The sequence below is a fragment of the Amblyomma maculatum genome, chromosome 6, assembly GCF_055883805.1.
Source record: "Amblyomma maculatum isolate TAMU_Amacu chromosome 6, ASM5588380v1, whole genome shotgun sequence".
Classification (NCBI taxonomy): Eukaryota; Metazoa; Arthropoda; class Arachnida; order Ixodida; family Ixodidae; genus Amblyomma; species Amblyomma maculatum.
In genome coordinates this window covers 176,659,620-176,675,995 of record NC_139349.1, presented here as the reverse complement: position 1 = coordinate 176,675,995, position 16,376 = coordinate 176,659,620, and the positions used below count along the sequence as shown (strand labels likewise).

The 16,376-nt window shown below is 50.1% G+C and overlaps 1 protein-coding gene across 1 annotated transcript in view; it reads left to right on the top strand.

The window, feature by feature from the left end:
* Window positions 1-16,376, top strand: part of LOC146187469 (uncharacterized) — a 36,916-nt gene that overhangs the window by 15,544 nt on the left and 4,996 nt on the right. Inside the window, exon 3 of the mRNA XM_084608212.1 lies at window positions 4,872-5,172. Coding sequence (XP_084464338.1) covers window positions 4,872-5,172 — 301 coding nt within the window. The remainder of the gene's footprint in view (window positions 1-4,871; window positions 5,173-16,376) is intronic.

The following is a 16,376-nucleotide window of genomic DNA, read 5'->3' as shown; positions in this document are numbered from 1 at the left end:
AAAAAAGACGTCTACCCGCTGCCCCGTATCGACGATTCGCTCGACAAGCTTCGCCGTGCCCAGTACTTCTCCTCCATTGACTTGAAGAGCGGGTACTGGCAGATTGAGGTCGATGAGCGGGACCGCGAAAAAACAGCTTTTGTCACCCCAGATGGACTGTATGAGTTTAAAGTGCTGCCATTCGGCCTATGTTCAGCGCCGGCTACTTTTCAGCGCATGATGGACACCGTTCTCGCCGGCCTCAAATGGCAAATCTGTTTAGGTTATCTCGACGATGTTGTCGTGTTCTCTGAAACCTTTGGAGAACACCTCGAACGCCTTCGCGCAGTATTAGACGCCCTCCGGTCAGCTGACTTGACGCTCAAGCCCGAGAAGTGCCACTTTGGCTACAAAGAATTGAAGTTTCTCGGTCATCTTGTAAGTGCCGCAGGCGTTAGGCCAGACCCCGACAAAACTGCCGCTGTAGCCAAATTTCCCGTTCCTGGCACGAAGAGGAGTTTAAAACGTTTCCTGGGTTTGTGTGCGTACTACCGCCGCTTCATCGCCGACTTTTCCAAGATAGCCGCACCCCTGACCCGCCTCACGCGGGATGATACACAGTTCGTGTGGGCCGCCGAACAACAGGAGGCTTTTGCGGAGCTGCGCAGACGACTGCAAACTACCCCTGTTCTTGCGCACTTTGATGAAGACGCTGCCACCAAAGTCCACACCGACGCCAGCAACATCGGCCTTGGCGCTGTACTCGTACAACACCAAGCTGGCGTGGAAAGGGTCATTGGGTATGCCAGCTGCACGCTCTCCCGCGCTGAAACAAATTATTCCACTACGGAAAAGGAATGCCTCGCGGTTGTGTGGGCAACTATGAAATTTAGGCCTTACCTCTATGGCCGTGCGTTTAAAGTCGTTACTGACCACCATTCTTTGTGTTGGCTGGCCAATCTCCGTGACCCATCAGGGCGCCTAGCACGATGGAGCCTTCGCCTCCAAGAATTTGAATACTCCATTGTGTACAAATCTGGTCAGTGGTTATTTATTGTATGTACAAAAGGAAAGAAAAGATGTTTGCCAGCCCCGGTATCTGCTATCTTATATCTGAAGCACCTGAACTGGGGTGGCGGAAATAAAGGGATAGCGAGGAGAAGGTAGAGGAAATCAAAGCGGTGAGTGATAGGGAGAAAGAAAAGAGTAGGTAAAAATAAAAGAAATATATACACTATGGTACAGTATACAGTAGTTTGCATGAGGCCCACCCGCAAACGTCTTAGGTCACTGAGTACTCGGCACGTCGGGCGGGCCTCCGCAATAGCTCCACGTCCAGGCAACTGTTCACTACGCACGCACTTGCACACTGTACAAAACACTGACGGCTGTCGTGGGCGATCAGCTGTTATTGTGGGAAGTAGCACACGTGGAGCGTTCAGTCCCAGCGCGCACTATCTGGCGAGGTGAAATAGGCGGGTCATCAAGCCCGCCTGTTCGATGTACTCACACAAGCTCACGTGAGCTCGCTCGCGGGCGCGCGCACAGCGCGGCGGCCACAGGAGCACAGCTACGCTGTCCGGGATTACCCCCTGCGCTCTGTAAGCCGCCAGCAACTCACGTCGTGGTTCGGCTAGCGCGGTGCAGCGCAGTAGAAGATGTTCGAGAGTTTCTACCTCGCCACAGCCGTCACACACGTCACTATTGGCAAGTCCGTGGCGCATCCGTCGTTCCCCAGGCCACACACATCCAATGCGTGCACGGAGGATCATTGCGCGTTGCAGCCGAGTCAGCGAGCGGCCGCTGACACTGTGAATGCGCTCACCTCTTGCGATGCGTGGGTCGGGGTGCTGCGTCCTGACACGCTCTCCCGGGCACCCATCGGATTTGTCGATAACGTCACGAATGACAGAGGTTTTCTTGGACTAGTGAATGCCTCAGATATAATGACCCGACAGCGAGCTGACCCAGAACTTCGGCCTGTCATTGACCACCTGGAGGGTCGCGCTGCTGACGTCCCCCGTCAATTTGGAAGGCACCTGTCTGCATTCTGTCTTCGGAATGGCGTTTTATTCAAGAAAAACTCCAGCACTGTTGATCGAGCGCACCTCCTTGTGGTGCCGGCCGACCTTCGCGACGATATCCTTTTTGCTTGCCACGATGAGCCCACCTCCGGCCACTTGGGCTTTGCACGCACACTCGCTCGAGTTCGTCAAGCCTATTATTGGCCTAAACTTTCTGACGCCGTCCATCGCTACGTCAGAGGCTGCCGCGAGTGTCAGCGTCGAAAGGTGCCTCCTCTCAAGCCCGCGGGTTTGCTCCAACCTATTATTCCACCTCGGTCGCCGTTTGACCAAGTCGGCATCGACCTACTGGGCCCATTTCCGCTGTCATCGATGGGTAACAAATGGATTATAGTCGCGACTATCTCACACGTTATGCGGAAACCAAGGCAGTGCAGCGGGGCACATCAATTGAGATCGCCCAATTCTTTATGCAGCAAATCGTGTTGCGTCATGGTGCACCGTCCCTAGTCGTAACCGATCGAGGCACCGCGTTTACGGCACAGCTCATGCACGATGTGCTCGAGCTTAGTCATACCAGCCACCGAAAAAGTACTGCATATCACCCGCAGACGAATGGCCTCACGGAGAGACTCAACAAAACCATCGCCGACATGATCGCAATGTACATAGACTCGCAGCACAAAAACTGGGATGAAATTCTCCCCTACATCACATATGCCTACAACACGGCCACCCAAGAGACGACGCGTTTTACACCATTTCGCCTAGTTTACGGACGTGACGTTCAGACGATGTTGGATGCCATGCTTCCGAGCTGCACAGATGATCATCCACTCACGCCAGACGCCGAGCAGTTTGCTCAGCGCGCTGAGGAAGCACGTCAACTTGCCCGCATTCACATTCAACAACAGCAGGGCACGGATGCACGCCGCTACAACCTCCGTCATCGACACGTCGCATACCATCCTGGAGAGAAAGTTTGGGTGTGGACCCCGGTGCGTCGGCCCGGCTTGTGCGATAAACTGATTTCTCGTTACTTCGGACCTTACGAAGTTCTGCGCCGAGTCACGGAAGTGACTTACGAAGTTCTTCCAGTGGGTACTGTGCAGCCCTCGCGTCGGCAACCACGCTCCGAGATCGTGCACGTTGTCCGCATGAAGCCCTATTGCACGCGGTAGTGCGCTATGCGCTTGTTTCGTTGTCGCGTAGGGCATCTTACCCCGCCTCCGTTATCTATGCTGTCAATGTGCTGGTCTTTCTTTTCGCTTACATTGGCCATCGCTCGCGCTCCGTCCCTTATCTCTTTTTTTAAGAGGGGGAGTAATGCCACCTGGTGTCCCCATGTTCTTGCTGCGCCTGGAAGAAGAGGACACTGAAGTTGACTCTCGCGTGCTGTGTGCCGGACTTCGCCTGCTGGTACAGCTTCATCCCGTCGTTTTAGTCAAGTCTAGCCCTGTTGTCCGTGACAATATGCTTGTATTTCTTTTTGTTGTTCCCACCCTGCTATGATCTGTGCCAGATCGCAGTACCTATAAATAAATAAAATAAATAACACGCTGAGGGTGTTGAAATGGGTGCTGACATCAACGTTAGTGGTGCGGACAGCTTTCGGACTGGGTATCTTCCCTGTAACAATGTAATTATTAAACAAATACGGCAGTTACAACAACGCAGTGAGATATGCAATAGACAAATGGTAGATGTATTCAGTTACAGAAGGCGATCAGACCAGGGTCCGGGAGCAACGGTCAGTAGAGGACATCCAATAGCAGAAATAAAAATGGGCACATGGATGGCGTGTTGTACGGACACTAGATAACCGATGGCTCTTTAGAACAAAGGACATGATTTAAAGGATGGAGTACTTGGCAAAAGGTTGTGGGAGAGAATCAGTCAACGGAAGAGCTTACATTGTTTGCATAGGGTAGAGCGAAGGAACTTACGCAGGGCAAATTTAATTGAAGATTTTGGGGAAGGAATTTGGAGTAGCCAGGCTGTCGATTATGATTATGGCTTTGTACTGCTTGGCTTTGATAAAAAAAAGGAATGTGAACAATTTCGTGCTGTAAAAATGGTCACTATAGGTAATGTAAATGTTCCCGGACACCACTGTTTCTTTTTTGTTTTCAGTGTTAATAGATATGTTTTATAATCATGTTCTCGAAGATTTAGCTGGTCGTCTCTTACCGCGGCGAGGTGAATTGCACCGAAAGGGGAACATTCAAAATAGCTGCAGTGTGTTTGAAAGTGATTTAGTCATGTCATGTATAGATGTGAACGTAGAGGAAGGGTGTAAAATATGCATTTTTAAGCCACAGACGACTGTTGTGATTCGTGAAACAGCGCAAAGGATGGGAACACAAGTTGAGGTACATATCAGAAGCTCTGCGCCCCTTGTGGATCGGGCCGTTTCAAAAACGACTGTGCAAAACGTGTCAAAGTTACTACAGTTGTGCGGACGTTTCTCAGCATGGTCCAGGTAAGCAAAAATATTCATTGTGCGCTCATATTATTGGTGGTGGCATAATGCAAGCGATGAAATACGGCAACACAAAATAAACAGGACAACGAGATAAAAAGACTGAAATATATTTTAATGACTAGCGGACCTGGCGCGAGCGCTCCGCCCCACGCCTCTGCCCGCTTCGTCCTGTTCGTAGCAGTATATTAAAGGTAGAGAACTGCAAAGACTGAACGCTGGGGTTTCCGGTAGTTACATGTATCGTCTGCTGAATCGAATTCTTTGCGCATAATCTGTGATAGCACCCTGCTCTTTGACAATATATACTTAATATTACCTCTCGGATAACTGACTTAATAACTACAGGCACTATGACAGCGTTTCCCGCCAATGTATTGTCGCAGGACTGGCCTGATTCGACACGCGGCTGACCCACGCACAAGCTGCTTCTCTCTCCTGTCTGTGCTGGATCCCGTCTACTATGCGGGAGCCTTGCCATTCGTGAACTACGGCTCACTGGGCGCGGTACACGGTCAGTCTACTCGCGCGCTGGCGATTTTTGCGGGTATCCGACTGCAGGACTCGGACGAATACCGCCGCAGCGTGGCCTGCCTGGAAAGAGAGCGCGGCTTGCTGGAACCGGACACCATTTACGACGTACATGAAGTCATGCGCGCTGCTCTCGTCGTCAGGGCGGCTCTTGAGGTATGCATGCACGTGCAGCTCCCCTCTGTGCGACTAGGTAAAGACCAACAACGCGTGGCCCGGTAGTAATATATTTAGTAGTGTTTCGTTCAACGCTTCGAAAAAGATCTCCCTAGTGGATTATGCTGTAGGAAAGGAGTGTATGAAAGATATTGTTACGTGGTGGCATGACAAGTGATGGAACACGACGACACAACGGAAACAGAACGACGTGGTGACATGACGATGAAATATGCTTTACTGGCCAGCGGGCCTAGCGCGAGCGCTCTGCCCCGCGCCACTGCCCGCTTCGTCATCTTCGTAGCATTACCCGGGGCCACCGATCGATCGTCCCGATCGATTGCTAGAAATCCAATGCATAACGCGACGATGAACACAGACGCAGGATTGGGACATGAAACACTAGACACCAGAATGAATGCGAAGATGGGAGGAATGCTTGCACCAGAGCATCAACTCCAATCTTCACCATTTGCCGAAGGTCAAGGCTCATGGACACACCGGACGGCTTGGGCGGGGGTGCTGCATTTGCTCGAGTGGTCGAGAGGTCGCTTCGTCGTGGGGTCGGTAGGGTCGGTTTTGGGCTCTTCCTGGTCATCGTGTGTTGTGGTTAGGGCTGGGGACGAAGCTGGGGACAGCGGCTGGTCGGGCCTGAGCAAAAAAGGCTGGGGAAGAGCTGGGCGGCAATCTCCCCTGGCTTTGGGCAGATGGACCCGGCGTACAGTTGGCTTCGACAGTGCAAGGCGAGGATGGGGATGAACCGCACCTCAAACCAAATGTTACGTGGTGGCATGACAAGTGATGGAACACGGCGACACAACGGAAACAGAACGACGTGATGACATGACGATGAAATATGCATTAATGGCAAGCGGGCCTGGCGCGAGCGCTGCGCCCCGCGCCACTGCCCGCTTCGTCATCTTCGTAGCAATGTGAATCTCTTGATAGCTTGAAACTCCTTTTTGGCCTAAAGAGAGTATAAAAGACACTGAAGAAGAGGCGCACACAAGCACACCACAGCTGTAACTTGAGGTATTCTCAAGGTCTCGTGAAATGTTTTGGAATGTCTACTTACAACAGGGAATGCTCTCGCTAGCGACGTGAATTGTAAAACGTAAAAAAAAAAAATCCGAAGCGCTGTCTCGCCATTCGTCTGTTGCAAATGCACAGCGCTCTCTGTTCTCGTACGGCTGGCATTATAATGCCGCGCACCATTCAAAGCTCTATTTGTGGTTGTTGTTTTTTTGCTGCCGCCGGCATGCGGCCTTATCATTGGGATTGTAGTGTCTGGATTGATTGTGTATTCTTTGTTCATAATCGTTTTGTCGAGACGCAGCTTTATATTTTCCATTGTTGCAGAAGATGCTTCGAGATGTGTCTCAAAGAATTCCAGCCATGTGCTTATGTTTCTACAATGTTTCATGTTATGCTAGGCATTTCGCGGATTTATCTAGATGTTTCTTCGCCGCCTTTAACTTGAGCGCTGATGAGTGGAACGGCATTCTTTGTTCGACGACCAAGGAGGGCGTTTGCTCTTATCGCGGTTCGCCGCTGCCGAACCGCTAAGTTTTATGGCAGGCACAAATCAACCTAGTAACGAGTTTCACTCCCTGACTCTTCATTTGTTGTCATCGGCCTTCTCATCGCGACAGTGCGAAGGTTATGCCATCATCTGCCTGGAAAGACTCTGTTACGTAGCGTACCTCATACATACGCACTTCTGCGTGCTAGTAAAGCCTCATCTTAAACTCCTTGTCACTGCATAGTGACACACGCATAGTGACAGTGCATAGTCACCTTCACAGGCTAGCACGACAAAACCCCAACTTCTCACATGGGCCAAATTCGGTCAGCTTTGTTCTCCAAATCCACAGCTCCGGCACGTCACGACTACACTCGTCCGATGCGATCGCGTCTCCACTATACAGTGTCAGGATGGCCAAACGACGGGTGGATGGAATGAGAAAAACTGGAAAATGCCCAGCGCTAACGTTAACCATGCACGGCATTACATGCGCCAGTATAAGTACGAGGGGGTACCCAAAAAAAACCGAACTAATTTCTTGCTGAACCTATTTACTCACAATTTAAACACAACTATCTCCTTCAAAAGTCTTCTTCACTAGCACTAATACACTGGCCTAATCTTTCATTCCACGTTTAAAACATGGTTTAAATTCATCTTTTGTGATACTTGACAGCGCCTCCGCCGTTTTTTTCTTTACCACCAAAATATAAGCAAAACGCTTGCCTTTTACGTGTTGTTTCATTCTAGGAAATGAACAAAAGTCACACGGGACAAGGTCCGGTGTGTATGGGGGGTGAGGAACAGGAGTCATACCATTTTTGGTGAAATATTGTCATACAGACAAGGTTGTGTGAGCAGGGGCATTGTCATGATGAGAAACCAGTCACCCAACTGCCCCAAGCTAGGCCGCTCCGCCGCACACTGTTGCATAATCTTTTCAAAACTTCCAAGTAGAAAGCCTTTTTAACTTGCTAACCCTGCGGAACAAACTCTGAATATACGACTCCTCTTACGTCGAGAAAAGAAATAAGCATTGTTTGGGGTTTGATTTCACCTGACGAGCTTTCCTGGGGCGAGGCGAACTTGAATTTTTCCACTTGCTTGTTTGTTGCTTTGATTCAGGATCGTAAGCATAGCACGAAGTTTAGTCACCTGTGGTAATTATTGCAAAAATGTTTTGATCATTTCGAGACTCTTCTTTCTAAGCACTGCATGCTTGCACGCGACCTTGTGTTTGTTCAGCAGTCAGCAGTCGTGGGATGGAGCTAATTTTGAAGGCACTCATTCGTTATGACTAGCCGCTTACCGGTATCTCTAAAAAGGAAAGTGTTTAACAGTTGCATCCTACCGGTACTGACCTATGGGGATGAAACATGGATGTTAGCGAAAAGTGTTCTATTTGAGTTGAGGACAACGCAAAGGGGAATGAAACGAATAATGGTAGGTGTAACGTTAAGAGATAGGAAGCGTGCATAATGGGTCAGAGAAATAACTCAAGTTATTGGCATTCTAGTCGAACTTAAGAAGAAATGGCCATCGGCAGGACATATAGTTCGAAGAGAGGAGAACCTATGGTGTTTAAGACCAACCAATTGGATTTCAAGGGAAGGTAAGTGTAGCAGGGGCTGGCAGAAAATTGAGCGGGCGGATGATATAAAGAAATTCGCAAGGGTCAAATCGATGCTGCTAGCACAGGACCAGGTTAATTGGAGAAAAAGGGGAGAGGTCTTCGCTCTGTACTGGGTATAGTCCGACTGGTGATGATGATGACATCGCACAGTCCCGCTGCGGTGGCTCAGTGGTTAAGGCGATCGACTACTGAACCGCAGTGCCCGCCTTCGAACCCGACTGCTGACGGCTGCGTTTTCCTTGAGGCGAAATGGAGAAGCATCCATGTGTTGTGCGATGTTAATGCACGCTAAATATGCTCAGGTTGTCGAAATTACTCAATACATCATTCCACTACGGCTCGTCTTTCTCTGTCCGCTTTCAATTCGACCTGCCTTCAATCCCTTATGGCAATGTAAAGATGTCCACGGAGAAACTGTGACAACTACTGCGCCTACTGTTTCCTATAAATTATTTACGACATCGTAAAGCACGCGGATGCTAGCGTTTCGCCTTAACCGATAAGCGGTTGGCGAGGGGAGGATTTCATCCCCCATCCTTCGGTTCGGTATAGCAATAAAGTGCCGTAGCCACTGCGGCACTGCAAAGAGTTCCTTTTCTGTCACATGGTAGGAGTGCGTGTCACGACGCACATTTTTATTAGGCAGGCGCGGCGTGAAGCCCGCGCGGCGCCGCATCGAAGTTCCACATCTTTCGAGAAAAGCTGCCCGCTGATTGGTTGATGCTTGCACGCGGGAATTCGGAGGCGCGCGCCGAATATCTGGAAGGAAGGAAGGAAGGAAGGAAGGAAGGAAGGAAGGAAGGAAGGAAGGAAGGAAGGAAGGAAGGAAGGAAGGAAGGAAGGAAGGAAGGAAGGAAGGAAGGAAGGAAGGAAGGAAGGAAGGAAGGAAGGAAGGAAGGAAGGAAGGAAGGAAGGAAGGAAGGAAGGAAGGAAGGAAGGAAGGAAGAAGGAAGGAAGGAAGGAAGGAAGGAAGGAAGGAAGGAAGGAAGGAAGGAAGGAAGGAAGGAAGGAAGGAAGGAAGGAAGGAAGGAAGGAAGGAAGGAAGGAAGGAAGGAAGGAAGGAAGGAAGGAAGGAAGGAAGGAAGGAAGGAAGGAAGGAAGGAAGGAAGGAAGGAAGGAAGGAAGGAAGGAAGGAAGGAAGGAAAAAAGTTCACTACAGGTTATGCGGTCTGTTGGTAGCGGAGCTGTCACTTCGTTTGCCGGCTGTGCGTTGAACCGCTGGCATGTTACGCATTCCTGTACTATTCTTTTCACCAGCTGCCTTCCTCCGATCACGTGATATCTTTCTCTGAGCTGCGTAAGCGTGTGGCGTATCCCTCCGTGCGTATCCTTTGAGGTGGCAGTAGTGAGCAAGCAGCTTCGCTGGGGGGCTTCCCTTTGGTATGACGACGGGATGTTTGGAGTCATAGCTCAGGTGGCTACGTTGTAGCCGTCCGTCAATCCTCAGAATTCCATTTTCATCCACCACAAGAGAAGCATTTCTGAGCGGAGAGTCGTTGGGCACCGCTTTTTGATTTCGAACGCTGTGCAGCTTCTTGGAAAAGCCTTCTATCTGCTCATTACGTATCCAAAATAGTTCGGCCCGATCTAGCTCTTCGGGGGTGATGAGTCCGGCTTCATCGCTTTGTCGTCTTGCCTTAAAGATGAAACCAAGCAACCAAGCCGTGAATCTGATCAGTGTCGTGAAAGGGCTGTAGCTGTTAACGTTCAATAATGCAGGCGCGGTCACTTGAGACGTCATGGCCAGCAGTGCCTTGGTTGGCTGCCTGCTCTCTAATTCCTTGTCTGTGAAGGTTGCTTGCACCAGTCCATTTGGCCACTCGCTTTCCTGTGCGCAGAGCCACTTGGGTACCGTCCACCGCATCTGACTAGCCGCAAGGCGGGAAACTGTGACGCTACGCGTCAAGAGATCCGCAGGGTTCTCTTTCTCCGGGCAGTGCCTCCATCATAGCATCCGGTGCTTTGCTGTATCTCACGGACGCGATTTCGCACAAACTGCTGTCAGCGTTCATCGTCACCTCGAATCCAATGGAGAGCGATCGCGGAATCGGTCCAAAAAGTACCGCAATCAGGGTGCTTCCCCAGCGTCTTTAATATGTAGCTGCACAATCGAGCTGCAAGCAAACATGCCATCAACTCCAGCCTTGCTAGCGTGAGTTCTTTAAGTGGAGCCACCCTCGATTTGCTCATTACAATTGTTGAAGTTAGGACGTCTTCCGAAGCAATGGTGAGGTAGGCGACCGCCCCATATGGCGCGGACTGGCGTCTGTAAAGATATGCAGGTGCGTTTTTGTAGCCGGCCCGCTGAAGTCCGCACCGTAGTACCGTGGTACCTGTATTTCGGGAAGATGTTTCAATTCACAATGTCATGTTTTCCAGCCTGCAGCTAATTCGTTTGGTAGGGCATGGTCCCATTCGACGTTCTGGCGCCACAGCTGCTGAAACAGGATCTTAGCCCAGTGGGTCATAGATCCGTGCGGTAGTTTGCAGCGCGGAACGTTTGGTGTCTGTCTCCATTTTGTTGGAGCTTGCGACACATGGCGCAAAGGTCAGGCGATCGGTAATGTGGTCCCAGGTCAGTCCCAGCACCTTCAGCACCCCAGAGAGGAATCCTAGAGACTTATTTTCGCTGCCGTCTTGCCCAAATAGTCGGCGTAGCCTTTCGTTATTCGACGACCACTTGTGCAACTTCATCGAGGCGGAGTGGAAGATCGCGTTGGCTTCGTTGTAGAGCTTCAGAGCCCCCTCTTCATATGCGCCGGTTAGTAGGTCGTCTACATAATCGCTTTGCTGCAGCTGCCTGGCAGTGTGGGGAAATTCTTCCTCGCAAGCCATCAAGTGGTGCTGAAGGGTAGCGGAGAGCAGAAACAGGCTTGCGGTGGTTCCAAACGGTACGCGCGTCATGCGCCACGTTTCAATGGGAGGCAACGAAGTACCGGCCTGAGGAGTCTCTCGGAACCAAAAAATCGCAGAGCGTCTCTGTCTTGGTCTCGCACTCCAATTTGCAGAAAGGCCTGCTCAATGTCCGCGACAAGCGCAACTCAATACTTGCGAAAATTGAGCAAAAGCCCGACGAGGTCTGCCGTTAAGTTGGGTCCTGTTTCAAGGTTGTCATTAAGACTTTTTGTACTTTTGGCGTGGGAAGAAGAGTCAAACACAACTCTCAATTTTCTGTAGTCACGGAGCACTGCTTCATGAGGCATGTGGTAAACGCAGTGGTTGCAGTCGGCCGTTTCTTCTACGCTTTCTGCCATGTCCAGAATACCGTACTGCCTGATCGCCGCATCGTATTCTTCGAGAAGGTCAGGACCCCTTTTGAGTCGGTTGGCTAATTGGTTGAGGCGCTTCAGAGCAATTCCTTGGTTACCCTCGAGCGAAATCTCAGATTTCCAAGGCAACGCAACCTCATAGCGGTTACCGACTCGCTTGATGTTGTCCTCAAAGAAGTCTAAAGCTTGACACGTTTTGTCGTTCTCCTCGACCTCCTTAAGTCCAATTGATTCTAAATCCCAGAATTTGGTCAGAATATCTGTCGTCTGCCTCTCGAGTACAGATGTTCGTAGTGCCATGGTTTGGAAGCAGTGGGCCTGCTCGACATCGTCCTCGATGGGCCCTTAAACAGTCCAGCCCATTGACGTTTCCACTGCTCTCAGTCGGTTTCCTAATTTGACCGATCTACCTGTGTTGAGGCCCCATATGTGCTCAGATCCGATAAGGAGATCAACACATTCTGTCCCGTTGTCGTTTGAGAATTCGGCCGGTTCGTAACCAAGGTACTTTAGTCGTTTCATTATTCTCTCTGGTGGTGAGGGAATAGGTTGATCGCAGATGGTATCTGTTTCCAGTACTTCAAGTTCCTGCTCGTCTCCGCGGTTAGTCTTTAGTGTAACCTTTACTCTTCGGAACTCGCGTTCGTCTTGGTCGCCTCCGAACACACTGACGATCACCCTCTCATGCCCGATAAGCGTGCATCCCAGTTTCCGCGATGTTTCAGCAGTGATGTAAGAGCGCTGACTTCCTCCGTCGAACAGAACTCGTACCTAAGTCTTGCAAGTCTCTCCACCACATAATGCAGTTGCGGTCTGCAGTAAAACGGTTCCTTTGGGAGTAGAGCCGTTTCCCGTTGTTGTAGCTTCGAGGGTTACTTGTGCGTTCGTCACAGTTCGGTTGGGTTCAGTTGGTCTGTTCCCGGTGTACGATGGGTCGCACATCGTGCTGGCATGCTTCTTGCGACGTTTGTTGCACTGCAGGCTTACGCGGCATGGTCGTGACTGATGTCCAGATTTCGTGCACTTGAAACATCGGCCGGACGACCGCAGAAGTCGTTTCTTTTACTTCTAACGTTTTTGCGGCGTAACAGCTAGGCGTTTTGTGCTCGTTGGAACCTCAGAAAGCAGGTCAACGGGGTAGCGTTTTGATGTAGCATCGCAGCTGATCGGACATGCCTGTCATGCGTTTTTCTATGCAGCTTCCAATTCATTATTGATATAAACAGCGCGAACACGAAAACAAGGGACAAGAAACACGAAAGCCACAGTACATGCGCTGACTCACAACTAAGCCTAAGCCGTTTACTGGGCCTTGCAGTAAACGGCTTAGGCTTAGTTGTGAGTCAGCGCATGTACTGTGGCTTTCGTGTTTCTTGTCCCTTGTTTTCGTGTTCGCGCTGTTTATATCAATAATGAATAAGTACCAACTCGCCCAACAAAGTATCTTGGTCAGCTTCCAATTGTCTTTAAGGCCTTCTCTAGGTTGTGGGTTGAGGTCCATGCTTTGTAGTGCATTGAAATTCTCCCGACTTTCGACCTCTACTCTCAGAAATGAGAGCAGCTTTGAAAGAGAAGAAACAGTACCTTGGCCGCTTACGTTCGTTGCGTGTGCCGACGCATCGGAGAGGGAGCTCTGTTCGCGGGCGAGGCTGTCTGTGTCCGCAACGCACTATCGGCTGAAGTCCAACAGGATGTCACGTGGCATCGCTCTTTGCATGATCGGAAGTACCATCGAGCTGTAGGACTCCAGCTTTTGTCCGAGCGTCTCGAGGCCTTTGATGTGTGCCGCCTAGGTGTCGTAGAGATGGCGAAGAGCACGGATATCTTCTGGTGAGCGCACGGGCTTCAAGTCGATCAGCCTCTTGAGATGTTCCTGAACCCGAAGCTCCTCGTTGCCAAATCGTTTCTTGAGCAGCTGGATGGCATCGTTGTAAAACCTTGAGGTCGGTGGAAGACCAGCGAGTGCCGCTGCCGCGTTACTCGTGACTGATACTCGCAGGTAGTGAAATCTGTCTATGTCAGACAAATCTTCGTTTTTATGTACTGCCTGCTCGAACACTTCCAAAAAAGGTTGCCAGCCAGACCGTCGTCCTGTGAATTTCGTTAGGTCGATCCTCGGCAGCTCCACTCTTCTCTTCCCAGATGTGGCCGTCTGAGGGGCTGGCGTGGTCGTTGGAGTGGCTGGCGTTGCCGTTTGACTAATGATGCCACTACGCGCCGATTCCACGGCAGCCTGCGTTGATAACGGACCACTATCCACTTGGAGCTTTAGTCCAGCGAGGCAGGTTATGATCCGGTCTTGATATTCAAATAATTGCTCGTAGTCGTTTTCTGCGTCATCTTCCGGTATCTATGGTTCAATTTCCGTATTGACAGTGTCAAGTTGTTGCTCCAGCTTGCTGAGTCTAGCATGCAGCAACGTAGCTTCAGTAGTTGTTAGTGACGTTTTCTGTTCGTTGACTTCGTTGATGACCCTTGTAACTGGCGAGAGCAAAACCTTCCGTTTCTTTAAGAGGCGTTCCATTTTCTTCGCAATTAGTTAGCCAATAATTAAGCACACCGGATTGATGACATCGGTAGTTGTGACCAATCGTTGCCGAGACGTCCCTGGCGTGGATGCGCTGAGGTGAGCAGTGAAAGAAAGCGTTCAGCTCACAAATCCACGGCAGATTGAGTCCCGGGTTTCGGCACCAAACTTTTTGTCTGTCTTAATCGTTGTGGTTGTCGCGTCTGCGCTGAGATAATTTGGTCACAGAATAAAACTCCAGTGAAACTTAACAAACTGATTTAATGGCTACATGAAAGAAGCTTTACAGAAATTCAAACCGACGACCGTTTCCTTCGGCGTCTTGCAAGCTACTCAAAGCACGGTTGGCCGCGTTTGTGTATTCAACGGCGCCAGTGAAGCGGGAGGGACGCTTTGAGGGGCGACGAGCCACTGGTCGACTGGGCGGGAGTGGCAAGGAGCAGCCTTGCCATTTCCTACACACACGCGCACACTTACTAATCTGTTGCGTTCCTTCTTCAGATTTAGGCTAATTCGGGACCTCACCATCCTGTGGTCACTGCATCGCACTTTCCCTATTACCTCTACATCTTGCATAATGGCGGGGGTTGAACACATTATGAAGTCGATTTCATTTTTAGTCTCTCCGTTAGGACTTTTCCATGTCCATTTCCGGTTCTTCCGTTTGCTGAAGAAGGTATTCATGATTCGTAAGTTATTGCGCTCTGCAAACTCAACTAGTAACTCCCCCCTGCTATTCCTAGAACCAATGCCATAGTCACCTACTACCTTGTCTCCTGCCTGTTTTTTCCCTACCTTGGCATTGAAATCGCCCATTAGTACAGTATACTGCGTCTTTACTTTTCGCATTGCCGACTCTACATCTTCGTAGAAGCTTTCAACTGCCTGGTCATCATAACTACATCTAGGTGCATAGGCCTGTACAACCTTCAGTTTATACCGGGGGGTGAACTGCAAATAATGATTGATGACCTAGACAGAAAAAGTAGAAAGGTAGGCTTGAAAATCAATATGCAGAAGACTAAGGTAATGTTCAACAGCCTCGGGAAGGAACAGCAGTTTACATTAGGTAGCGAAATACTGGAAGCAGTAGGCGAATATGTCTACTTAGGACAGGTAGTAACCGCAGACCCGGACCACGAAAAGGAAATAACAAGAAGAATACGATTGGGATGGAGCGCATTTGGCAAGCACTCGCAGATTATGACTAGCAGCTTACCGGTATCGCTCAAGAGGAAAGTATACAACAGTCGCATCTTGCCTGTACTCACCTATGGGGCTGAAACGTGGAGGCTAACCAAGAGAGTTCTACTTGAGTTGAGGACAACCCAGAGGGCTATGGAACGAAAAATGGTAGGGGTAACATTAAGAGATAGAAAGCGTGCAGAGTGGGTCAGAGAAATAACTCAAGTTACCGATATTCTAGTAGAAATTAAGAAGAAGAAATGGACATGGGCAGGACATGTAGTGCGAAGAGAGGATAACCGGTGGTCGCTGAGGGTAACAAACTGGATTCCAAGGGAAGGAAAGCGTAGCAGGGGGCGGCAGAAAGTTAGGTGGGCGGATGAGATTAAGAAGTTCGCAGGGGTCAAGTGGATGCAGCTAGCACAGAACCGGGTTAAGTGGAGAAATATGGGAGAGGCCTTCGCCCTGCAGTGGGTATAATCAGGCTGATGATGATGATGATGATGATGATGATGCGCGCGCACACACACACACACACGCACGCACACACGCACACACACGCACACACACACACACACACACACACACACACACACACACACACACACACACACACACACACACACACACACACACACACACACACACACACACACACACACACACACACACACACACACACACACACACACACACACACACACACACACACACACACATAAACACCCGCGAGTCGCCGCCCGGCCGGCGATCAGGCGAACAAAACAGCCGTCTCCTGGCACGTTCCTCTGATCTGGTTTTTGTCCCCGACAACAGGTATGTGTACATAGTTGAGGGGGAGGGCAAAAGTAATACAAGCCTGACGAGGCCCATCCCCCTTGGTGCACCTGGTGCAGTAACACAGCGTAACATGTGCAACAGTAATAGAAAGGTGAAATAAACACACACGAATTGTAAAGAAAAATTACCATAGGGACATCAAGATATGATAACAGAAGTTTAAAAGACACTTTCAGCATTCATTAGACACGTTTTCATCAGTGGAAGTTTATGAGGGCTGTGGTA